Genomic DNA, 27,598 nt, shown 5'->3' with positions numbered 1-27,598 from the left:
ACAGGTGTAAATGATTATACTAAAACGGCTGCTTTGCACTGAGGTGAACTAGCTTCAGGACCCTTCCACATAATTGTATATGCAGGCTCACTATCATGGCTTAGAGAAACTTTGTGGAACCGAGCCAGCGTTAACAATTTGTTTTTCCTGTGTTTTCTGCTATGACAAGTCAAAATATCAGCAGTGAGAAACATCTATTGGAAGGGCATATCTGTAAATAATTATTGTTTACAAATACTGGTACAAGGAGGTCCACAGGACAGTCTAAAGATTGTGTTTGAAGTTGTGTTTTAAATTGTAATCTTTTATGTTGACAATAATGGTTGTGCTATTACACTAGGTCATACCTTTACTTGTTTTGGTTTGTTTGCTTTTTCCCAGAGACGATGCATGTTTGTGTTCTCCCTTTTGTTCGGCACCTTGGAGAGAGCCCACAGAAATGTTCCAGCGAGTCATTTGTGCCTTGTCCTCACCTTGCATCCTAATAAAATGTTTGCTGGCAACTGGTTTAAATCATTCACTGCACATACATCAATCAGTCTAGATTCAAGTGTCAGTTCTTGAATTTAAAAACCAAATTACCCCCATTACCCATCATTTACCCACTCCTGGTGAGCACAATTTCAATCATCAGCTCATACTGTGCTAATTGTAATTATGGGGTGGATTCAATTTATTCAAATTGCTAAGGAGCCAAGTTGGCATGATTCTAGTCTTTACTTAATTCAAGGACTTGTTCTTTCTGTGACTTCTGGCTAAATGGTGATTTCTTCATTTACACCTTGTCATGAAGAAGACATTAGTTTAAGGACAAAAGCACGTAACGTGTATGCTTCTGTATAACATTAACTCCAGCTATGACTGATTCATTGCCCAGTTTCTATATGAAATGTGGGCCACTTCTCATTTTGGCTCTGTACTGATGCATCCATACTGCGAGTGCAGTACTGCTACTAGTTTGTCTCTATATAAAGTAGTGTGACAGTTGACAAGCAACTTTTTCTCTGAAAGTGTCACTGCTTCTGTTCGTGAATGGAAGTGAGCTTTAGTGTCTATACGCCGGGGTTGGGAAGGTTTCTTTAACTTTGACTGTGTGGGGGAACCATTTACCAGTTTAATGTTGAACTTGTGAAGAGGCAAGACACTTACCAAGATTATCACTTAATGTTCAGCTAACATTTGAGGATGTCGCTGTGGGAGAGGAAACAACAGCTTTGCGGATATTTGCTGGACATAAGGTCACACATAGTGTTTCAACTCAGAGTGCCTCTTAGAACAACTTAGCCAAGCTAGAGATCATGGGGAGCTGCAGTAAGGCCAAGATCGAAACATGTCTCCTCCCTGGAGGCTTTACAGTTTCTAATGCCAAATATGAAACTGTAGCAGTAACAGAAACCAGACAGATGAAAACAAACTCAGTAATAGTATGTGCAGTAATCCTGCAGTCTGGATGCACAGTTTATGCCATCTCAGAGTAAATTTTAATCTCTACAGGCTGCTAAAAATCACATCATGGCAAACAAAGTAAAGATTCAGTCAATATACACATTCACAATTGGAACGGGTTTTATTGTTATCGCGCCTACCCCCTCCCGGCCACCCACCCCCACATTTACAACAAAACGATGAACAACATGTCAAGGTGCACCCAGCTGGTTCTCCTCGTTTCTCTCTCTTCTCAGTCCTTCAATGCATCTCTCCAGGACAGACGTGACAGACCAAGGAATATATAGATCTGTTGAAGAGGGGTGGAAGTACTGTACAATCTAAAGATCCACTAAAGGATGACAAACATTTATACCATTCTTGACTCATGCTGCTTCGCCCCTGACAGTTTATGTGTCGGTGTGAAATAAAAGCTTTATTTGTTGTGATTGTGTTCTGTTTTCAGGATTATCAAGGGTCAGGGCATTGATATCAAGAGCCTCAGCTCCAGATCAGTACTCACAGTGACCAACATGACAGAGGATCGTTATGGGAACTACACATGTGTTGCCTCCAACAAGCTAGGGACGGCTAATGCCAGCGTGCCTCTCATTCGTAAGTTGCCATTCTACCTGTTTGTGGTGAAGAATCAGAGGGCTGAAAGAGTGTTGTGGGTGTCTGGGGTTTTATGCCTTGAGAAATGTTTTCATTTTTGCTGCAGCATTCTTGATGTACGATTAAAGCCAAATTTATACCCAGTGTTGCAACTGGGAGGCCACATTTCATCAGGACAGGTGGTTCAGTGGTTTTGTATTTCCTAGTCATCAGTTTTGTGAATGTTGGTTGTCTTGTTTTTATTGCAAAGTCTGTATGTATGTGGGTGGGCATGGGATGGTGTGTGTCTACTTTTAAAGTCTATGTCTGCATGTGTGCTGGGCAAAAACACCACCTGTAACAGAAACATTGCTTTGAGGTAACAGCATTGCAATTACAAATGCAGCTACACGGGTCAGTCATGCTAAGTTGAATGCCAAGTAGCAGCGTGACTCATATTTTAAAGAGGTCTGAGAGTCAGCCTTTTCATTGTTTTCGCAGTGCCATGAGGCCTCTATCTGACTTTATGAGGAGGTTAAATAATCACAGGCCAAACTGCTGGAGCATCACTGATAGGCTGCAGAATTATTTAATATAGTTGGGACACATTCTTGCATACGTTAAGGTAACTCAAAAAGTACACGTCAGGATATTTGCTAAACACCATGAAACTAAAACAGCAAAGCACAAAACAGGTACAAGCACAAACACCTCCACAGCAAAAACCCAGGGTCAGTCTACAGATAGCAAGAAGTGATCACAGGTGGATCATATCCATGTTACTACACTATTTACTCTTTGTAATTGGCTGGAAGGGTCTGGCTTTATTAGTGAACATTCACAATAAAAATAATCCTGTCTTTAAAGCGGTGGCTACATTGGTGCGCAAATGTGTGACTAGCAGATATGTGATATGTGATACCTATCAAATGACAAAACTGTGGTTATTGTTTTAACTTTTGTGATAAGCTAAAAAACACAGAGAGCATGAATTGTCATATTAGATTGTTCATTCAGCACTTTTCTGGAATAAATTTGCAGATACTTGACCCGGGATCAGCTTGTTTGCTTGATGACCCTATGTTGTTTTTGTAGCAGCAGTGCTGTTATCTGGTTAAACACAGTCAGACTTTCCCAGTGAAGTCTGGGGACTCCACCAGACATGTGGCTACCTACTCTCCCTCTAGGCCCACAGTAGGGTAAGCCCTCATGATGATTGCAATACAATGGGACTTGACCAGTGGGGAGACACAGAGGGCGAAAACCAGAAATGGGACTAAAACGGTGCAATATGAGCTTCACAAAGTTATTGCAATTATTGGATCTATCATTCAGAAAAAGCTAGTTAGTAAAGCTGTCCTTCAAAAGCCTATGCCCTTGTATGAGTAGGTCATAATACGGCAGAGCTTTCAAATGGGCTTGATTTTAAAAAGCCTTTAAACAACAGTACACACTGCTAACTGCTGAACACTATAAGTCACTATACTTCAATGGCTAATTAAAGTTTTTCATTGATCATTAAAGTATAATTATATCATTGTGCAAGGAACACTCTAAACAGAAATAAGGCACAAAAATAACTCTGAAATTTCCTAAGGCTTTTCTTATTGTTGTTCTCATCAACACAAGGGTCTATGGATCAGTTCAAATGTTTTTATTTTTCAAGAAGATTAATCTGTGTTCTCTCAAATTCCAGACTGATTTTGTCTGTAGTCTTTATTAGTTTGTCTGTAGCTGTTGTCTACTGTCTGTAGTCAACAGCCACTCCACTCACTGGTTATGCAATTTATGGGGAAGTGGCTATCAACCACTTTCATTCCTCAAATAGGCTATTATTTCATCTTGACAAGTTTCAGTCGCCATGTCCATACTATACAATCTCAATGTTATTCACAAGCTCTCTGCAGACTCTATGGTATGTACCAGATTTTCTACACTACATTAGGCATTTCTGTAATTCTGTCCAGAAAAAAGCAGTGACAGTGAGGGGGCTGGGAAACATATTTCTCCCAATGTTTTAGAGTGAGCATGAGTAAAAAATTCCATTTAATGTATTCAGTGATGAAATATGAGCAGGTGAATTAAATTATTCACCAGTTTGCTCTGCACCCTCTGATGACAACATTGTCCCTAGCAGGCCAGATATTCAGAATACAAAAGAATATTTCTGTAGAGTTGGCAATTGTCAAAGGAGCACTCAACTCTCCTGTTTGTGTATGCACAAAGAACATCAAAGGCTTGTCTCAGATTCGCAAATGAATGATCTTAGTGTGACACTAGCGAGGCCTCAAAGGCAGAGCAGCAAAGAAACCCTCAGAATACAAGCAGCTTCCTGTGCTGCCGCCCCCAACTTCTCTGTCTTCAATTCCCTCTCTTTATCTATTTGTCTGTCTTCCTATCATGGCTTTGTTTATCCGATTCTCTTATCTCACTTTCTAACTCTCATTCTTTTGTCCTCTCTTTCCCCTTGTCTTTCATTCTTTCCCTCTATCATTCTTTCTCTCTCACACGCAGTGTCTCTTTCTCTCTCATGATCTCCACTAATGGAACAGAGGCCAATTCTACTGTCACTCTTAATGAAAAATGGCAAGCAATCGCCGCAGCACACTTTCACTGGTACACTGATGCAAATAACAAAACCCAGAGGTTAGGTTTCACCACAGGTGACTTTGGATTGCTATTTTAGAACCAGTCAATAGCTATTGATGAGCAAAATGGGAACGGGGAAAGGGGCATGCATATTTGATAGAGCATCATACACTGAGGTAAATTTTAAGTGGCAACACAATATGGGTGGTTTGTGGTGAAGAAACTGTGTGTGTACGCAGGTGTACGCACACACACACACACACACACACACATACACGCACATGCACACGCACACACACATACACATACACACTTATACATATATAAATATATATAGCAACTGTACCTGATTTGAAAAGGTTAAGTAATGGTCAATCCCATTCAGAAACCGTTTTTGAAATACAGTCACTGGGGGAAAGCGTTGAATATATGCATTCAACGCTAAGTCTAATTAGTCTCCTGTCAAGATTCTGAAGTTGAAAGGTCCTTATCCTTTACCAGCATATGCCTTTTTTTTCTTTTTTCTTTTTTTTTGTCTTAAAATAGCAGAGTCACTTTGATTCAGCCCAGGAAAAGACTTCCCTATTGACGCTGATGATATGAACGGTGACTGTGGAAGGCCTTCTCCCAGGCAAAGTAAACACATTTGCCTTTGTGCTCATAGCAGTCAGTGGAACATAGCTTGATTGGTCTCTGCTTTAGATCAAACAGGCATGAAAAACTGAATTTGTATTCTGTCTTTGTGCACATTGTCATGGCAGGTTCTGACTAATTTCTACATTTTTGAACAGAATTGAATAGCCATGTCCTCAGTGTGGTTGGGATTCACTTCTGTCAGTTGTGTTTGACTGTGTGGGTTTTTGTGCTATTAAAAAATTAGTCAGGGATTATGATCTGTTTCAGTCAAGTATGTTAAAAACTGTGGTTAAACACAAACTATGTACTTTGGAGCAGAAAGAAAGAATACAGCCTATGTCACTACATTTTGGAATTACATGCTGTATGTGTGTATGTACTTGTGCTTCTGTCTCTGTGAGGACCATTTTGAGGATCATTCTTTTGGGGTGAAGACATTTTGGTCAGCCCTCACTTTTTCTTTGAAGATTAACAGTTTTAGGGTTAAGGTTAGAATTGGGCTTAGGTTGGGGTTAGGTTAAAGGTTAGGTATTTAGTAAGTAATCACAGTAAGGGTAAGTGGCTAAGGAATACATTATGTCAATGAGTGTCCTCACAAAGATAGAAGTATATGTGTGTATTTGTGCACAGACCTTTTTATACCTGATTGCTTTTTGAATAACACAGTATCTAGTGTCATCGGTGAATGAACAAATAATAAAGTAGAAAGGCACTCGTCGTAATTGCCTGTACTTCTAAACAGTTGTTAAGTTACAGCACAAATGTGTAATGAATGGAATTAGATAATAGGGTTGAATGAAGGCATAGATTTACTCAGAAATAAGTTGGGAGACTTTTTGTGCTTCTATACATGTTTGCAGATGGAATATTTGGATTTAATGTATTACAACTGAACCAGAGCTTGCACAGGTGTAGTTTGTGCCGTGATTTATTTTCTGTCTGTTAGATTTCATTATAAGACACAGACTTCCAATAGCCTGACTGTATTCTTGTCATTACTCTCTCGATCAAATCGAACCTCAAAGTGCATGCCACAGAAAATTAATGAGATATGAAAAATTAGTGTAATCTTTTTTTTTTTTTTTGTCAGTCTGTATTAGCAGCCAAACTGGATCAGAACTGCATTTCTTCTAAAACTGAGATATGCCAGTTTTGTACAAAAAGAGGAAGCACTAACTAATATAGGTTATGTGCTGACTGTTTGCTGATTTACCTATTATTTGACAAGGGCAGTACATAGTAAAAAAGCATTTCCATAAATTTCCTAGAGTTAGTTACTTTTTGTGGGCAGATGTTAAGATCAGCGTGTTTGTTATTATGCAGAATATATTTTTGCTCCTATGATGTATGTGACCAAGTTTATGCACTATTACTGCTGGCTTTGCAAGTTTGTTTGGGAATTACTATAGAATAATCAACAGTATAAACATTTCAGTTGTATTTGATTGTAAAAACTGGAAATTGAATATAGAAATCTATGAAAATTAGAGTAAAGTTGGGTGTTAGGTATCCTGAAAAACATTTTTTTTTTTTTTTCAATTTTGGACAGTGAAGGAATCTGACACAATAGGAGAGAAGTGAAGGTAGGAATGGAAGTTGAAAATAAAGGCACAGTAAAGGCAATAAACCTGCTGCTTCCCCAGCCCAAAAAGTGACAGATGGGGTCGGTAAAATGCTTTTCAACACACTGTGACAAAATGTAGCGATAATGCTGGATAATCTAGTGATTTACATTTGGAGTTAATCGTTTCTGAACATAATCTTTAATTCATGATTAATGATAAAAAAAATAGCCTGTTATTTGTATATGACCCACTAAAAGTAGCACTGCTGAGCTAGCCTCAGTTTGTGTCATTCACATTACTAATACCTCTGAAGGTACAGTATATCCAGGATCTTCAAAGACTCTGAATTGAGGGCTATCATTGTCAAATTAAGTTTTGGGGTTTTCAAAGATTACAGGTTATTTATTATCTTTGTGACTTAATTGTATTGCTAATGATTGAGGCACTGCGGTTGTCTATGGACTTACGTTATATGGTCCAGTAAGTTCTTGCAGTCCAGTATCAGGGCAAAGTGACAGTATACAGTTATTCTTGAAAGTTCATTAACTTTCAAGAATAACTGTTTATTCTTGGTGTACCTGGGGAACCAAAAAAAAAAAGAGACAATTCCAAAATTCCATTTTTTTGCAGGTTTTGTTTCTAACAGGTTCTCCCTGCATATACACATATACACTATGTATACCCCACACACTCACACACACATCTTATGATTTTTGCAGAGGTATAACAATCACCAAACTAACAATTCCTATTTCAACTTCCCATTTCATGTGCTAGATGGAAGTAAACTTTGATGAAAAGACTGAGGCTGTTCACTCCAATTTTCTGAGGACTCCTCCAGCTTAATTGGTCAAGCTCTTATCCCCAGCCCACCTCAGCTTAGCCCTGAAGGAGATTTTCTCTGACTATACCTCTGCCTTCATTTCCTCCTTTCTCCTTTCCCCTCCTCCCCCCTTTGAGCAGTAATCGGAAGAGACTGATGGGGGAGAAACACAGTTACTCTCTCTCTCTCCGTCACTGCTCAGCCTCCCCCAGGCAGGAGAGACACTGTTGGCTAGTTGGTTAATGAACGTCGTGTTCGTTTGTCATGCTTATCAATCACCGCATGTGTATAGGTGTCATTCCGACATGTCTCCCCATCTGCCATTGTTGTTGATGATGATGTTTGTTCCCACACGATGTGAATGTACCTGAGTCATGGAGCAGAGATACTGGAAAATTGGAACTAAAGGTGAAACCTGAAATGTGGACATGTGATGACAGCTTAGAATGCAGAGAAATAATACTGAAGCTATGTGTGAACTGGAAGCCAGTGTATTGTGTTTTAGAAAGATATATTCCTTGTGTGTGAAATGACTCCTTCCTCTATTTATTTCTCTGCCCTGGTCACAAAACATGGCAGTAATCAGCTGTTTTGTGATTATTTTTCAGTGTCAGGATCTTTAAGTTCAACAAAATGAACCATTTGGACATAGTTTTGGGGTGTTTTAATTTTCTCAGTATTCACAGATCAAAATATGCTGAATAAATTAAACATTGTGAGGCTTCAATGGCCTTTCGTTTCCCCGAAAGCATCCTTACAGTGTTGTGCCATTTACCTATCATTTGAATGCCTACATTTCCATATTTAGGCAATCAGAAAAGCCATTAACATTTTCCAGTCACACAGTGCGATGAGGAAATGTTTGGTGCCATAGCCAAGTGTTCATCCTGCAGCCCAGCGGGCAATGGACTTTATACCAACCCACACCCCACCCGCCCGACTCCTATAGGAGAATAGATACACTGCTAGAGACGTGCATCCCTGGATGACTGATCCCAGTGGATGCCCACAGGATAATACACGTTCTGGGCAGCATTAAAAATGACAAAGGATGTATAACTAATTAGCTGACTCACAAAGTAAAACTGTCTTTAACACTGACTATTCCGTACTTATGGAAGAATAAGTAAGGAAAATGTTTTAAAAGTAGCTGAGCAGTCACCCAAAGAATGTGTCTGCATGAACAATAACTTGATAATGCACTCAAATGGAGCAGTGAAGATGAATCAGATGCCTACTATGGCTCAGACTACAGTATCTCCTATAAGAGATAAGTAAGTTTTTTACTGCACTATAGCACCAAATCTGTTTGATAGGCTTGTTGATCAATATTATTGACACAGTAAGCAAGTGATGAGATGATGAAATGGTCTCTATAAATTGAAATTTGACAGACAGTTGTATTGCTTCTGGATCTTTGCATTTATTAGCTTGCTATCTTGTCTTTCCTACTGTGACAAGGTAACTGCAAATCCGTCATGTTTGTAGCGAGTCCAGAGACCTCATTTGATGTGATATTAATGTGTGCAGCTGTACTATTAACTCCTTATTAAGCCTGTGATGAGCTTGTGATGGTTCATACAAATCATGTCAGATAAATCTCTAGCATTATCCAGTCTACAGAGAACAAAGAGAATAACAATCCATGAAATGACATAGCTGTGAAAACGAATGTGTTTTATCTTGCAAGCAAGCAGGCTGTGCAAGAGGTCGACTGCCATATACAGTACGTGAAATGATGCGTTGCTCTACTGCATGGGAGAAACTGTCTAAGTCAATGTGGAGCTATGAGGGAGAGATTGCATGTCAAAAGATATGTTCCACAGTAATGGAGGAGTGCGAGAGCTCATGAAATGATTCACTGGTGAATTCATGCTCAAGTATTAATCAGATAGCACCCGCCTGCCTGTTTGAAGAAGGAACTAAAAAGAAACTGTCTCCACATATCGGCTCCCCCAGGAGTACTTAAAGTGGAAACATTTGTGGAAGAAAAGATGAATTCATCCATTTCTCCACCAGAACACAGAGGGAAAAGGCATATCATTTCACATATGAATACAGATTCCTACAAAATTTTCACTTCAAATAAAATGATGAAACCAAATGTTTTATTGTTAGTATAACAATGCCCTGTTAAGCAGCAATACTGCCATTATGCAGTTGTTGCAACCATTCACAAAAGCGACACAGAGACCACAAACTGAAAGCCTGGTTTGGAAGATGCTGCGCTCTCTTTTTCCACACAACTGGCATCACAATATTGAGTCTTCATGTAAATGGCTTAACATGGAGAGAATAGATTTCTGTACTACTAAGCAGCCTACATACACCATCTCAATGCAACAGCATAAAAGTGTTCTGTTTTTGTGTATGTTAGATGTAATCATGGCCACCATGGTTTCCCTTGTGGCAGATAAACTCCTCCTCTGCCATGAAGCCTTCTGGAAGCAGCTGACTTATACCTTTGTGGGGAGCATAAATATTTAGTTCCAAGTGTAAGTCACATTGTTAGTGTGCCAAAGACTCCAAGCTGAGAAAATCCTGTGAGCCCAACCACTAGATCACTTTGAGTTGAGCTCTCATGGTAAAGAACAGCTTTGCCACATATCCCATGCCCTACTCAGTGAGTCACTGTACAAAGCTTGTCACAGCTTATCTTGAAATAAGTGCTTGTTTATGAAACACAAAGTCATATTATTTATTTGTCTCAAACTTAAGATCAAATGTGCAGAAATGTTTATGTTACAGTGATATCTTCATACCAAACTAGCACTAAATAATGTACACTCTAAAGTGGGTTCAGATGCAACTTTTGAAAGCCAAAGTTAGTTAGCAGTGTTATCAGTAATCTTATTAAGACCCACATGTGTTATGGATATTTGATGGCTATAGTATGTGACAGAAAAATCATGTGTTGCTTTTACAACTCTCTCTGCACATCTGTTCAGTATATTAGGTATAATAAACTAAGCAAAAGCTGCAGGAACATATTCACAGTACTACAAATGTGGCTATGCATAAGATCTACTCAGTGTGACATTTTACACATACACTTCAAAAGTAAAGAATGTGTTTGCTGCCATCCTTTGGTGGACACAGTTCTAGTAGTCAGACACACTACACTGAACATTTATGGATGTCACATTACTCCATCTCCCAAATGCCACCAGTGCCTCAGCATGAAATGAGTTCATAAGGTAATCAGATTGGGACTCTGAGTTCTCTCCTCCGAGGGATCAAAGACAGGCTAAAATTTCCCTTTTTTTCTTCATTCTTGAGTCAGTTCATACAACCTAAAAGGAGGGCGCAATATGGAGAGGAAAAATAAAATTAAACTGAAGTGATTTAGGAACTTTCCAGCAGGTGCAGATTAAATTATGGGTGCTAACTGAGCATGGTGATCTTGCACTGAGTGAAAAGCGGCTAGTTGTTTAGCATACTAGAAGTGCGATGAAAGTTTTTAACCCAATCACAAAATGCCTTCAGGGCTTTGATGCAGCCCCAGTTCCCTGGTTCCCTTAATTTTTTTTTGTAAAAGAAGTGACCCATGCAAATCCAAGGCAACTGGGAGGATAAAACATGTTTATGCACATGTGGAGCTTTCATCTTGCTAAAGAGACACCGGTCCGTAATGCATGGAGAGGATTTGTCTCCATTTTCTGTCCTTTTGTCCTTGCATGCATTTTTCTTTTTTATTTTACGTCTCCATTCTGTTAATAATACATGAATGTCCTCTTTCCCTCCCCCTCCCTCTCCCCCCCCCCTCTCCTCCCCTGTAGCAATTATTGAACCCACCACCACTAGTGCTGTCTCAAGCCCAGGTCAGTATATGTCACCATGCTGTACACCAGCGAAGAGGTCTGTTGCCTCATATTAACCTGACCTGAAATCCTTCCCTCCATCTTGGTTTATTATTTCAGTTGGCTGGGTGGAATGCCTTCTGGGTGTACAGCTTCATTGTGTGTATTTTTATTTCATTGATTTGCATTTAGTGTACATTTTTGTTCAATTTGGGTTAGCTTCTACAGCCTGGCTACATATACTTCCTGCAGCCTGCATCATTACCACCCCCACCCCCCTCCCCCCCACCCACCCCCTTCCAACCCTCCCACCCCACCCACACACACACACAGACCCACGCACACACACACACACATACACACACACACACACACTTTCCTTTCATTAAACCTCCTCCACCACCTCCCCCACGTGGAGCAAACAGTAGCATCATCAAAATGGCTGTTCCATATGCCTCTGAGTCTGATGCTTTTCATAATGGCTGATGGCTTCTTCTCTTTCTGGCTTTCTCACTATCAACACCACAACTCTCCTGCTCCTCAGTGCTAGCTGAATGCAGTGCACATCAAATGCAGGACTCCGTTGGTGGCAAGGGCCCTTAATTTGTTGTTTGCAAGATGGAATCTCTGATGTCTTTTTACTTTTATCACTGCCTTTCTATCTGTCTCTCTTTCTTTTTCTGGGTCTTAATCTTTCTATATTCTGCTCTGTTCTTTCCTCTTTCTACAGCAATCAGCTGGCGCTCTGCCACCCTCTTTAACCCGATCTCCTGCTAGTGCTGTTGTCAGTGCTATGCTGTCAATGTTGCTATTGTCCTATTCCCACCACCATCTCCCCCTGTATTCTGCCGCTTCCACATTCCAGTCCAGTCCAGAGTAATCTCCTCTGGCTGGTCATCTTTTCTCCCTCTCTAATGGTTTTAAGCAAGTCACAGAATGTAATCTCTCATGCTGGTTGTATTATTTTTGCTTAATACTGTACAGACACTCAGAATCATGCAGACACACACTTGCTTAAAAGATTCCACTTGGCACACACACAAGACACACTGAAATGAAAACATGCTGAAATATTAAAACACGCTCAAATACACCTGCGCACACAATGCACTCAAAATCATATGAGAGGATTCATATGGCCTAATCTGCCAAGTATATTTGTGACTTTTACTCAGCTCTGTGGAAAGGTGCCGTAGTTTTCCTCTTCGTTTTTATGGAGGCATAGGCCTGGATTAGCACATGCTCACCCGCATTCTCTACCTGTGTATATGAGCCAAATATAATTATCCATGGAGATTCTGTCAGATAACAAGTTAAAATAAGCTCAGCAGCAATGAGCAGTCCTGGCGTAGCCCTGAACTCTCATTTGATGTAACGCTTGCCGAACAAATGACAATTTCATGGTCCAGAGGAACACCAGTGGTTTCAATCGTAGAGATAAACTCACTCAGCGACCCACTGTTCTTTTTTTGTTCCAAGTTGTATTTGACGTTAATTTTTTGATGGTGCCCTCGCTAAGTGGCTTTGCAAAGGGAGTTATTTCAGATCCCTGTTTGTCCCAACCATTGTTTAATCACATTTAAGAATTAATTTAACATGTTATTATCTGCTTTTATTTCCCCAGTGAATGAACTTGGGAATATTTGCACCTCACATAACTTATGAAATAATAGTCTGCAAAATAACTAGATCCGAGGGGATCAGAAGTGGAAAAATTGCTCATCCTCCTGAGTACTTGCAATTGATAAAGGGCAAATGACAAAAAGAAAAAAAAAATCTAAGACAAAACAAAGTTAATAGACAACATCCATCATTGTGCTCTTATTGCTACCTTCCTGTGTCAGTATTACTATAAAATAAATCAGTTCAGATGAGCCAAAATGTCAACATGCAGGTTAATTAGATCCTATTAATAGGTTAGATATTAGACTGTTTTTAGACTCGGTGTGGCTATACTGATTATTCAAGATACAACTGTGAACATTACTGTGGTAAAGGATTGTTTTCACCATGGTCCCAACTGTATTACCACCCAGCACTAACAATTAATTCAAACATATTCTAAGCAAGTTTCAGTACATGGCATACTGAAATAAATGGAATTCAGTAGCTGACTGAAAGAGGGGAAATTAGTCCAGAGAAGTGAAACTTCTTTAAAAATTTAAAAGCTAAAATAAGTAGTAGTAGAAGTGTATGCAAATTAAAACTGATTTGCTAAAATATGCAAAACCATCAATATCACTTTATAAGTTAATCTAATTTTCTGATAATGTAATATACATATTCTAAGTTAGCTAAATATTGAACTGCACATTGAACCTGACCAAGTGAAACAGGAGCACAGCTAACTGTGTGAATAAATACAGTATTTATTGCCTCATAAAAACATTTATGCGTTATGAAGTATATGGTCCCGACAAGCCTGTATGAAGCTTTATTTATCGCATACAGTAACAACTGTAACAGCTGTAGATGGCAGTGTAAATCTTTTCAAATTTAATGTATGCACAAAAAGAATCCCAACAACTTTAAGCTGTTATCAACAAAAGAGGTAAAGTAGAAAGTCCTCTGCCCCAAGTGTCACTCGTACAGGCCATTGAAGAAAAAAATGGATTGGTCACACAATGCAATTTTCTTCTGAAAAAGCCATAGCAGAAAGTTGTTCTGAGGAAGACAAAATCCTTCCATGTGTGCTATAGACTATTGAAAGCCAGCAGCAGCCATTGAACTGTTGGCTATAGTGTGTTGTGGAGGCAGCATTGATGCTAATGATGCCAACTCAATAAACTGGTAGTGAAGGCCAGCTCTGTGGCTCTGTGGCTCGGCTGAAACTGGACAGTCTGGAGGCAGTAGCAGAGATGAGGATGGCAGACATGATGAACACCATCCTGGATTACCCCTCCCACTCCCTATGTGATGAACTGTGGCAGATAACCAGGGCATGGAACCACATGTTGCAACAGAAACTGTGACCACAGCCAAAACCAGCTGTGACCCCCCACAAAAAAACCAGCTCCAAATTACCTGTCACACTCACTACTCCAGCATCTAGACTGAAATATTATCCATTAACTATTTTTAACATATCCACCTATTATTTTTTTGTAGATATTAATATTATTAGTAATAATAGCACAGTTTGGGGAATAATTAGGGGAAATTGATTAGTTGCATTCTTGCTCAGAGTCTAATGAGAACATCAATACAACTCATGTCTGTTCATGAAATATGTATGTATAAGCAGGAGATGGCTTAGTTTAGCATAAATAGTCTATTTTAAACAGGAGAAACATCAAGTCTGGTACTATGCAAAAGCACAAAAAGATATCTAGCTCACCCCCTAAAGCTCACTAATTAACAGCATGTCCTCCAACCACATAATTATATAGATTGTTTGTCTCTATTCTTTGATGCAACCATAGGGGTTTTTCTTGAACAAAGCACCCTTCTGGCTGCAGGAGATACTGAAACTACAAAATTAAGGTATTTTCAAAACCTGCAGTTCATTTGCACTAGTTCGAATGAGGGGATCACTTTGTAAACTTGGTCTGTGTTCCCCTTGGTGTGATTTTCATACAGAGAAAAACCCAATCAAACTGAAATGCATCACTTCAAGTCACACGAGAACATTACCTCTGTTCTGAGTTTAGGGTGGGAACAAGAACGCAAACACACAAGAAAAAGATGTGTATTTTGTGTTAGTGAACTGGCTTTGCAGAAACAGCACATGTGGCATTTACTCATAAATTTGATAGATATTGTCATCTAGTTCAATATCAAAATGGCAGCACGCCTTGTTGATATTCCAGATAAGACTAAGATTCTTGGTCCTTGCCTGCTGTTAGTGCCAGATGTTTCAGCTGTCGTTGCTCAGCCGCATAAAACAAGATAAACTTCATTAATCCATGAAGGGAAATTCAGGGATCATCCCAACATTCCAACATGCAAAGTGCACCTGACTACCGGAGCAGCTCAGCTCAAGCATGCAGAAAGAGTACTCTTTCTAGTTGATCCAGATTGACATTGGTCCAGAGTTTGTTTGGGACCACACCAAGACCATTAATACAGGCTCTCAAAGTGCCTGTATTACCGGTTAAATATCTCAAAGTGCACTTGTTTTGGACTACGCCTGAGCGCGACTGCTGCAGACACCTTAAAGATCACCACAGAGTGGGTTTAACCCTGAAGATAATAAAATTGTATCATTTTTTAACCTTATTCTTTCTTAGCAGTTTCTTTTACACATCATACTAGTACTTGTCAAACAGTGACAGACACGAATAGAAGCCATCTGTCACATGTATTTGATGGATTTATTTTTTTCTCCTTCACATAAACGTTTACACTGCATATGTAGTAATATACAACATTTTGTTGGCAATAACCATTGTAATCTTGTTTTATCTTCAACATATGAATTTGTATGTATTTACCTAAACATAAAGGATTGCTCCAATACTCCCAAGCAGCTGGCTCTGTGCCATCCTGTCATCACAATGAAATGTAGATCTGTGATAATAGCATATGCTCCCACAGGCTTTGACTTATGTTTATTCCTGTAAATCACTTGATAGTAGAAAAACAATGTTCATAACATTGTATGGAGCCACATTTCTTGTCTTTGTAGGCACTGTGTATAGTACTGCTGGTTCAAGTGAGTATTACATGCATTATACATAATGTGTGTGACTCCCTTATTCCCATGTGTCATGTTAACACCCAAATAAACAATATTCAGGAACCCTGAGTGTAGTTAAGTGAAGATGATCCCCATTCTGTTTCACTCCCCTATTAATCCTGTTCTTAGCCCTCATTTTTCACACTGGCTGATTATTTTTTTTATAATTTTTTTTTTTTTTCCAATATCTGGTAGAATCAGCGCTAATTACAGAGGAGGTAACAGTAATGCTATCATATATCTTGGAAGCATGGCATGTGAAGCATTTATTTGACCCTCCCCCCGACCCAGAATGAAACAGCAGCAGATAGTAGAAAGAGATTAATGAGTCCATGAAGGTTTATGTGTCTTGGTAATATCGTGGTATAGGCCATAAACCACAGATCTGCGGTGTGATGAGCTGTCCATGTTAGAGCAACCTTTAAGAATTATTAAGTTTTAATTCACAATGGTGCCCTGCATTTGTGTATCCATTTTAGTTAGAAAGGGTCAAATTGGTTTCTTTATATAGATTTTTTGAAATCAAGAACATTTTCTGATTGAATTAGAGCTGTTGGTTGGTCGCATATTGTTCTTTCTTCGAGGTCCAGGGCACGCCATCAAAGAGATTATCTACATTATTTTGTATTCATAATACATTATTATGTATTCATAATTCAGAAGTCACTGTCTCAAGTCCCTAAGTTCTGGGAGCTGTGTTAATCAAATTATTTTACTAAGCATGTAAAGGTTCTGTAATCAAAGAATAGCTGGTTAAGTTATGTCTGAAACTGGGATAATGTTGTCTTTGACATATGACTTTAAACAAGGTTAGGTTATGCTTTCCCTCTTTGAGTTTTGCATTTTGTAATCTGATGTTGGTACAACTTAGACCCTGAGGCAAATTTTGTTGATATTAGACTGTCTGCTGCCTTCTTAATAAACAAACAACTTGGCACTTTCTCTTAAGTTCTAAATTAATATTCTCTCTTGGCCATTAGTTTGCAAATATTAGACTAACCATTGCTGGAAAAAGCTTATAAGGACATTTAGTCTGTGTTTTAAACTATGGGTAGCTATGTCTGAAATATTTATGGGTAACTATGGGTGTTACTTTGCTTTACACCTCAATGCCAGTGCCAAAAACAGATAAACTGTTTCTTATATCCATGAATACACTGCAAATTATTTTACACATTGAATCAAAAACAGCAAATGATGTAAATATGTAATGTTTTTTTCCTTTACATGTGATTAGCGGGCCGAGTATTCCAGCTCTTGGCCCATGCAGCTGTGCTCACTAAGTTACTGCAATATAAAGTGCTCTGTAACATATGCTTCAACATATGTTGCATATCCACATGGACTACTGGAATACTGATTATTATTGATAACCTTAATACTGTGTCATGCTGAATAAACTGGTATATCCAGTGAAATATTCACAAAAGTCAGGGTAGGAAGTCTAAAATAAATATTAAAGGTATCTTAAGTGGCGCAGTATTTATAACACAGTATGTTTTTGCTACCACAGTATGTCTTTAATTAAAATCAGGATTATTTCTGACATTAAACACAGGTTATTAAAGATTGATATTGGAGTCATTGAATGAGGTAGATAGACCTGACTGTCCAGTGTTTCATACCAGACACAGTCAATCACAAATGAATGTGAATTTACATCAAGCAGATAAGATTCATCTGTGTTGCATTAAATAGAGTGAAAATGAAATAGAACCAGATATCAGATTTTTTGAAAGTGCTCTCACTCGTAGGACACTAAATGTGTTTTACCTACAACAGTAAAAAAAAGAGCACTTTTAACAATATTATTCATTTACACTTATGTAGCCAAAAGCAAAAGGCAGCAGTGCCAAAGTTGAGCTGTGTCAAGTGCCAATCTAGTTGCCAATGTGACTACTGACTACTTAAGCTGTGAGTCACTCACAGATAATGGCAGTATAAATACACTGCACTTATGAAATATTCAGCAGGAATATCTCCCACTGATAAGTTGGTACTGTAAATCTTAGAGGACAAGAACTGTCGAAACTACAGTGTTAAACTGCTCAAGGAGCCTTTACAGTAAACAGACCTGCCTCTATTTACCCAGTATGCCTGGTGTCAGACACACTGAGCTACCCACAGATAATCCTTTTGGGCACTGCATTTTCTGCCGGCCTTATCAGTTTTTTGGTAGCAAGATCAAGAGCCATGCAAACCCTTTCTGCACCCACATCTCACCGCCACACTGCCACCCCAACTCCTGTCTCGTACGGCTTGTTTTGAGGTGATATGCTGACCTTCATTTTTACAAAGTGCTAACTCCTCCAATCACCTCTGGAAAGCCCTGATAAGCAGATGGCATGTCATCTATCATACTTGACCCCTAGAATCCTGGACAACATAAATACACAATAGATTTTGTCCTGTAAAGCCAGAAGCTTGTGTGTTTCCTCACTTTAAAACCTGTTTAAAGGCCAATAAGGTGTGCTGATGAAATGAAACATGTATTTCCTTCTTTTCTCCTGCTCAAATGTGCATTATATATCTAACGAAAAGAAAATAGGAAAACAAAATCGAATCCAATTAATGCAAATACACAACTCCTCACAATCCACAGAACATATCCAGTATTTAACACAGTGGTTCCCAAAGTGTGTGTGTTTTCAGACAATTAAAGCCATTACTTTGTATATATACTATAGTAGCATGTAAAAAGATTGGTGTATGATCTTCTGTTTTCTGTTTGTATGTTAACCAAGGGAAGTGTTATTTTTGCTTTTTGGCTGATTGGTAATCACTTGTTTGTGTAGATATTAGTCACTACAGGTTAAGTGTCTTACTGTGGCTCCCCAGGCTTTTTATTGCAGTGCCGTAAAACACATTCTGAGTGCTAATACTGATTAGTTAAATGTGGGTGATATTGACAATGAAATTGACTTTGGGTTTTACTGTGCTGGGAAGGGTGCTCTAAAACAAAGTGATGTCTCTTTGCCCTCATCTGCTTCAGATTATTAATTATGAAACACTTAAGATATGCTTCAAAAGAGAAAACTTTTTAAAAGCACAGGAAAAAACAACAAAATATTGATAGAACCAGTGTAGGAAGCACTCTGCCCAACAAATTGCTAAGCAAATTGAAATAGTGAAGAGGGGAAATATTTAGCAGCATCTAGTGGTGAGATTACAGAATGCAAACTTTTGAGCACCCCCAACCCCCATTGAAGCTTCTCATATACAATCCATATTTGACATAGCAGTGATTTTAGTATGCAAAGTGTACTGTCTTGAACTTCACCATAAAGCAGATAATGCTTCTTTGGAGGGGTGCTAATCTGAAATGCGGTTAAGTGCTAGCTAGCCATGTTATTTTCTGTTTGAGAGCCAAGGCAGGTATTATTGTGCAGTGCCATGGGTGATCTTCAGGGTAAATCAAAGGCTAGAAACTACATATGAACTCATTAAACCAAATCAACTGAAGGCAGATTATGCAGACATTGTAGAAAGCAGGGATTTTACATTCATCATTAAACATGTTATCACTGAGCATATTACAGGTTGTGAAGAACCATCCAATATTGTATCTTAGGAGCTGCAGCACTTTATATCATTTCATTTGTACTAGTTAACAAATGTTAAAGCTCTTCACAAGTAGTCTTCTTTAGATGTAATGTAGTATATCCTGTCATGCAGCTCTGAATCCAGCTGCTCATGGAGTATTCAGAACAGATTTTGGACTCCCACAAAGACCCACTTACCTCTCCCCCCTCCAGTTTAACTACATAAACAGATTATTATCCATATTTCATGGGTCTTAGACTTTACTGTTCCTCTGTGCCCCCCTGCAAAGAGTCATTTCCAGGGCTGCTTTTTACATGTTTTCTATCAGTCTCTGATATAAATGGCCATGCTGCCCTTCCCCCCAGCAGCAGATTATTCTACTTACCCCACATCTCTCTTACCGAGTCTCTGTCTGTGCCTCTCACTTTCCCGCTCTGTCTTCTCCACATGTACCGCTCTACCTCTGATTATCTCTCCCACTTCGCATCTCTTCAGTAGTGCTGGCCATTAAACACAAACCTGGTTGTGCTGTCAGTCCTACGCTCACACAGGTGACACACAGCAGTGCTCACAGAAACCATAATAACTGTCTTCAGAAGAACAAGAAAAGTATTTCACAGACTTCACATTTCTCCTTTCTTCATCTTTCATGGATATTTCTCAATGTTTGGATGGGTAATATTGCTGGTGGGTATTAAAACTGAGACCTGTCAGAACCCTTCCATTCTTTAAATTGTGCCAAACAATCTTCTTTCTTTTATGTGTTTATTCCCACCTTTTATTTGAACTCTTGTTGCAGGCAGTGCTTTTATTCCTGTCTCTGTCACTCTTATGTTTTTCTCTAACATAAATTTTCAGATTTTGCAGATCACTAAATCTCACACATCTATGACTGTACCCAGAAGATCAAAGCACATTATGCATTGTAGCGCTTTCTGGTCTATGGCGTCCTTCCCCATTTTTGATGTTGTATTTACATCTGTTCTTCAAAGCCTGAATACTTGCTCTTCAGCTGGAAGTTCTGCAAATAAGAAGAAAGGAACACAAAAGAGAAGTCACTGTTAAGCTGAGGAAAATGCTTTTTTGTCAATTCAGATCTTTTTCCAACTTTAATTGGCAGCCTAGCCACAGCAGTCAGGGTGATTAATAAGACAATTCAGTTGGAAAGATGAGTTTTGGTGCTCCCAACAGCAGACAGGACTTCACAGTTGCTGTGTGAGAGCTGGAGCAGAAAATGGAGAGTCATTTCCTTTTATGGCCATGAAAGACTGCTGTAGAAATTTAGTTTTGGTCTATAATTGAGACACCAGGGTATATTCTGTTTCTGGACAGACTCTAATGGTTAGTGCATTAAGGAGGATGATTGAAGAAAGCCACACACTTACAGTAGAGGTCGCGGTAAATCAGAAAAGATGGCTTTTTGGCCAATTTGTAGATTGCAGTGAGTTCACACTGTGCAGTGCTTTAGGTCTTCCCTCTCTCTCATCTCTGGTGAGAGCACTCCTCAGCAGAGTTAAATGGGTGTAATTTTGAGGTAAAAGAGAATACTTTTAGCAGTAATGGAAAGAAGGCTGTGGACATGTTGTCATTGCCCTTGGAAATACAGTAAATGCACTCTTCAGGCCCCACTCAGTTGTTAGGAGGCTCTTCTGCGTCATTCTCAGGTTTTGTATTCAACTCATGAGGAATAAGGAACTGAGGCGGTAGCTGTTATTAAGACATCAACTGGACTGTGCATTTTCACAGAGCTGCAGGCTCAAGAAATCATGCATAACACATAGTCCTGCCATATGCAGTGAACTGTAATGAAGATTTTGTCTGTCATGTTTTAACAATTTATTCATTGTTAAATTTAGCATCATTTCAGTCAATAAAAACTGTGAACTCACAGATGTTACTATCACTGACATGTATGTTTACCATTATGACTGGTGTGCTATTGCAAGGTTAGCAGAAAGGTGCTGATTACTTGTTTTTACCAGACAATGGTCACCACACTGTGCCTGTGCCACTGTTCAGTAAAATAAGTCACTCCCCTGGGTAAATACACTTGTCATTTTTAAACTCTGGCTTTTTGAACTTTTTTTCTTCCCGTAACTGATACTCTTATGTCTGATGGGTCACAGATTTCAATAGCATCAATCACTCACTGTCACTCTTGCTGACTTAGTGCAGCTACCTGTCGTCTTCGCTGCATACACTGCACTGTATTCACTCACTTCTTCACAATACTATTTACAGTCTGAGTTTAACTGGAAACAAGCACCAGCAGAATTCAGTAACATTGATATTCATTCATACATCAACATTTACTGTCATTATCCTTTATTATTAACAATAGCTTAAATTTTAAGTTATATCAGTATCCTGGCCTTTATGTGTTTGCGTGCCTCCCAACTGTTTTGTGTAATTTTATGTGGAATTAGAGATTCATTTAGTGCTGTTTTATGGCAGAAGATATTGTTTTACTTATCAAGACAACAGGTGATTCTGCAGATGCATGCAGGTCAGACAACAAGACTATCATTCATTCATTTCATTTTTGTTCTTATCTGTTGCTCTTCATTTAGTGCTACTATTGTTTTCATTTGGGGATAAAAGGTTGTAAAATATTTCGCATAATTGTTTTTGAAAAACAATATGGAAAATTAGTTTTACTGCTTCTGTTGGGAAACTCACATTTACAACCATTTCCTGCAAGTGTAATTTGTAGGGTTTTATATATATATATATATATATATATATATATATATATATATATATATATATTCATATATGACAGCTTGCTAGCAGCAGATTACTGGTCTTTCATGTGCTTGTGCCACTGGGGGTTGTGTCTTTGCCAACTATTTTGTTAATACTTAAACTTTAGGAATTATAACCACCCATGACATGTCATCTCCCCATGTGTTTGAGTTTTGGAGGGATGGGGGCCTATATGTCACCACATGATAAATTTTGCGACTTACACAGTAATTAGTGTGCCCATTCTAAACAAACCCCAAATGACACTGACAGCAGAAATGGCCTCAGGAGTGAAGATACTGTGCCCACTGCCTCCAAAAGCAACCTCTGCTAACCCCTTGCCTACCAAATTTGCATAGAAATTATTATTCCAGGATTTGTTTCACTGTATAAATCAAACACATGGATGTAATTATATGGAAATGCAGAAAAACTGCTGTTATTATTCAAGTTAGTTTTCTTCTAAATTCTGCAAGCAAAGTATTGACACTGAAGGGTAATGTGTTTATAAAGATTTAAATATACAGTACATTAACTATATTTTTCTAATTTATGCTATTTTGATACAGGGTAAAAGAACCAAATCTTTGACCGACATCATTAAATACTTGCTGCAAATCAGTTTTAGGGGAGTGATAGTAATGATATACTCACCAAAGTTTGTGTAATCAGATTTGTATATTTACAATATGATTAAGTACTCAATTCTGAAAATTTGCCAAAAAAATGACATTTATACTGTATCTGGTTATTTTATCCTTTTAAACAGTTTCATGATGGAATTTACAGAAATGTTTTCATCTAAATTTTATATTGTGATAGATAATTTATCTATATATTGGCAATCTTGGTTGGTTACTGTGCTAAATATTATTTACCTTTCTCCATCAAACCATATAATGGCAGCTTTAATTTAAGTCCCCTCACCCTGCACTGTATACGTATTTCCTAAATGGCTTATAACTCTATGATATGCATATATGTGTTTATTGATATATTGATCAACAATTACAACTCCATCTGGAATCAACAAAAAGAGCAGCTGCAGCATGATTAAATAATGACTGACAATATAATACAAATACTCTACCTAAACACTAAAATGTACTAGTAGCTGCTTTACAAGTACATATTATTATAAACCATTTATTATGAGTTTGTAAATTGTTTATAAATGAAAAAGGGTGGCTAAAAGTAATATCACCAACCATTTCACAATATTTCAAATGAGATCAATTATGCTCCACATATAAAAGATGAATATAAATACAATAAAATGGAGATGAGTCAAAAAGAGCCAATTGAAGCTGACGTGATGTCTTACTGGTTTTTATCAGATCAATGCACTGTACTATAGCACATTTCACTGAAATCTACTGTATCCTTAACATACACCATCACTTGAATTTTAATTCCTAGTTACAATACTTACCTTGAAAAATCCTGCCAGTCGGTCGAGATGTGACTGTATTGACCAGTGAATTGGCTGAAGCAAAATTCAAGCATCTCTTACTCAAAACAGCTTCTTAAGGAAACAGAGTCTTAAGGACAGGCTCATTAGAGCTGTTAGGTGGTGTTTTCCATGCTTTCCTATCTTAGTCTATTGAGAAACGTTTTTTAATAGATCCTCTTGACTACAGTCGTTTCTACTACCTGTTATCGATTATGTGGATTCATACGTTCTGTATGTCACAGCAAAGATTTTTGTCTTTCGTATTTCTCCAACCACAGCCCAAAACCTCTCACTCTCTTTTTCTTTAGTTCCTTCTTAACTTTTGTCCCAATTTTGATGTCTTCTCCTTCACACCTCCTCCCTGTCAGGATGAAATCTGTGCTTTGTGCAGGAGCGCTCCTGCACAGTTTTGTTTTACTCTGGCAGACAATTATCTGCAAGAGGCCTGGACTCAAAGAGCTGCTCTTCATGACAATTTCCCCTGCCTCAAATGAATCCATGCAGCACATGACCCACTAAATGCCACACACTCTTAAATCACTCTCATACACACAGATATCCCCACCGCATTTTCTCACTTTCCACGACTTTTGTATTTATGTTATTAAAATTGTGTGCATTTACACTAAAGTTCAACTAGCACACACACACACACATGCACGCACACACCACTTCAATCACTCAGTGTCATGAGCTGCAGGAAAAACCTCTCAATCAGCCTAACAACAGATGACAGTATTAAACCACCCATTAAAAGCTGAGCATATGCATTGCCTTTCTGTCTGTTTACTGCTACTCAACAGTCTTCAAAATCTTTTTATTGACAAACCACACCTTGAAGACCTTGGAGGTTTTTAAATGTGGTCGGAAAAGGTCATGACATTCAGAAATGGCATTCTCTTTGGGGAAATGGCTTGGATGTCTGGCTGTTAAATAAGGTTAGCTTTATCGGCTCGATTTCCAAGCTGTTTGGTGTCTTCAGCATCACTAAAGACTGACTGGCCCACTGCCTATACTGAAGGCTCTCAGTTCCAAGTCGGAGTGGTGTCACCGTGTGTGATATACTTCCCTAGGGGCTAATAAAGAGCACAGGACACACACACACACACACACACATACACATGCAAACACACTGTATAAGCACTTACATCCTGAGTATGTTCCCATTGGATGTTGGTGGTGTGTGTATGGATGGGTGCATTAATGATGGATGGCTAGCAGTTAATGATACATTTCTTTGTGTTCATTCACACACACACACACACACTCACAGAAAAACAACCCCCTCACACACACACCCACATTCAATGTGCATCCTACACAGCTCAGTGCTATCTCCGTTCCCCTCTCCCCTAATCAGTTCTTCTCATGCAACAGAGGAATTTAAATGAAATTGCTTAAGGATGAAGCCTAGAAGGCCACCAACAGAAACCATTAACCCTTAGTATTCCCCAGGCCTTGCACCTGATCCAAGGCTTTTGCAAGGATTCACCTTTTTTACATTTACTAATGATGAAAAAAGGTCAGTGAACATGCTGACAGATGCCTTTGGCAAAATAATCTTGGGACTCAATACACCAAGGCTGCTTTGGCCTCTGAAGTGATAAACGGCCCTTTTTTAATCAAAGTCCCTCCCTTCCTGTTGAATTACTGTAATGTGTTTGAAACAATCAATGGACTGAGCTCCTCACAAGCCAGAGTCCTGTCACTATTGACACTGTTAATTAGCACGGAAGAATCCCAGGAGCTTTTGTCTGAGCACATGTGAAGGCAGAATTAGACTGTTTTGCTTTAAATTTGTTATTCCTAATGCCATCCAGCACAGGGAGATGGCTCCCAGTGGCCCCCAGCCACAGATCTGCATCCCAGCATGAAACAGCAGACAATGACTGGAAAGAGGCCAATGTGCCTTTCACCAGCACAGTAAGCAAACCTAACACGGATCAAAAGAAGAATATTCCCAGTTTTCCTGATTCTTTATTTGCATTGCTTTTTCATTTCCACCACTAGTGTCATTTAACTTGTTTGTTAAGGTTTGGCTGATTTATCTGTGTTTTGAAGTGAGTGGCAACTCTCTTCTTGGCTACAAATCAAACCAAGCTTTAATTTACTCTGAACTTGAGTAGAAAGGAGAAACCACCAAAAATTTACTCTTGTGGCATTTATCAACCACCTAAATATATTCTTTAGAAATGTGCACAGCTAATCTGCGCTGAGCCAACTGGGGGGTATTGTTACAAATCTTTTCTTTAGTGTATTTTACAATGTTTTGTCCACCTCAGCGTGCCAGTTTTGCAGTGATTCTCTCCTAGCAAGGCTCTGCAGCACTCACTGCATAGTCAAATAAAATTTGTGAATGTAAATATATCTGTGCACAATGGCATGAGTGATTTCTGACCACACTAGCAATAAACACAGACTTGTTAAACTGCAACAGTAACTCTCTTTCTTACTAGCAAAGAACAATATAGAAAACATTCAGCTAGCGTCTTCTCCATAACCAACCATTAAAACAACCAGCATATAGCTGTTGCTAAAACTGTTAACTCTGTTTATAACGTGATAACAGGCCTACATTAAATGTGTTTAGTGTGTGGTAAGCTGCTGATTGCACAACATCTTTGTCAGGAGTCAAATTATTCCAGTTAAATTAAACTCTCATTCATGTCATATCAATAATTTAAGCTTACCAGCTTCATAGTTTTCAATCAAAACCTTCAGTATTCGGATCAAGTAGGTCGTCAAAAATAAGGTGTGCCAAATTACAAGTCTACATCTATAATTTCAGTGTAGATGTAGGTACATTTAGGTAAACAGAAATATTTTAATTAGTTAAAGAACTATCATAGAACTCAGAGGCAAAAAAACCTCCCTAATGACCTTTGCGTTTGATTTGTGAATTAAACAAATGTGTCTCCATAAAGGGCCACAGCATATGTTTTTTTTTTTTGTTTGTTTTTTTTTTTTTTTTAAGTAGCCTCATTTTGAATTAATCTTTCTCTTTCCATATGTTGAGTTTGTGTTTAAATGATAATATAGTTTTTATTGTCAGCCAATCCCTGTGCCCATATGTCCATGTGTGCAAAGCCTGATAAAGCTTATTCCTCTTATTAAAACATATCAGTGAGACACACCATTGCTCTGGCTGATACAGTATGTGCCTTCACTATGAGGAATATGAGTGCTGTCATTTATTTTGAGTCAGTCATGCATACACCTTCACTAGTATGGAAATATGTGTTATTATATTATGTTGTTAATTTTCCCAACATATGCCCTTTTTACTCCTTTTGATTAAAAAAATACAATGGCCACTTTAAACCTTAAACCTTTTTAAAAATAAAGCTAGATTAATGAGCTGTGTTGAAAAATGCACATTATCAGTAGGATTGAATGGATTTGGGGCTGAGTGCCACAGACAGCCTTGGGAGAAGGGAAAAGAAAAGGAGTGACACCTTGTTTTGGTGTTTTCATGGGATTTGTTGACAGTAACAATAATATAGAATTTCACCAGGCTTACCCTGGATATAGAGCTGGCTTAGAGAGAATTGAGATCCAAAGATTTCTAGAGATGGTGTATACAACACTTCAGATAGACTAATTGTGGTCTTAAGCTGAAAGATCATTCCATTACAGTGTACATCTACTCTATTGCTGTTGGACTGAAGCTCCACAAAGCATAACAGTATTGGATTGACATCATATTTGTTCATTAAACACAATAAACATATTGTGACATCAGTTGTG

At 38.5% G+C, this 27,598-nt stretch overlaps 1 protein-coding gene across 3 annotated transcripts in view; it reads left to right on the top strand.

Moving 5' to 3' along the window:
• Positions 1–27,598, top strand: part of negr1 (neuronal growth regulator 1) — a 135,580-nt gene that overhangs the window by 96,423 nt on the left and 11,559 nt on the right. For 2 of the 3 annotated variants that reach the window (XR_003296605.1, XM_026323566.1), the window contains exons 6-7: positions 1,892–2,040; positions 11,412–11,453. Coding sequence is in view for 2 of the 3 variants with exons in the window: in XM_026323566.1 (XP_026179351.1) it covers positions 1,892–2,040; positions 11,412–11,453 (191 nt within the window). In the remaining variant the exon portion in view is untranslated. The remainder of the gene's footprint in view (positions 1–1,891; positions 2,041–11,411; positions 11,454–27,598) is intronic. The other variant, XM_026323567.1, reaches the window with a different exon arrangement.

The sequence above is a fragment of the Mastacembelus armatus genome, chromosome 4, assembly GCF_900324485.2.
Source record: "Mastacembelus armatus chromosome 4, fMasArm1.2, whole genome shotgun sequence".
In the NCBI taxonomy this organism is placed as follows: Eukaryota; Metazoa; Chordata; class Actinopteri; order Synbranchiformes; family Mastacembelidae; genus Mastacembelus; species Mastacembelus armatus.
This window is presented reverse-complemented; position numbering and strand designations above follow the sequence as displayed.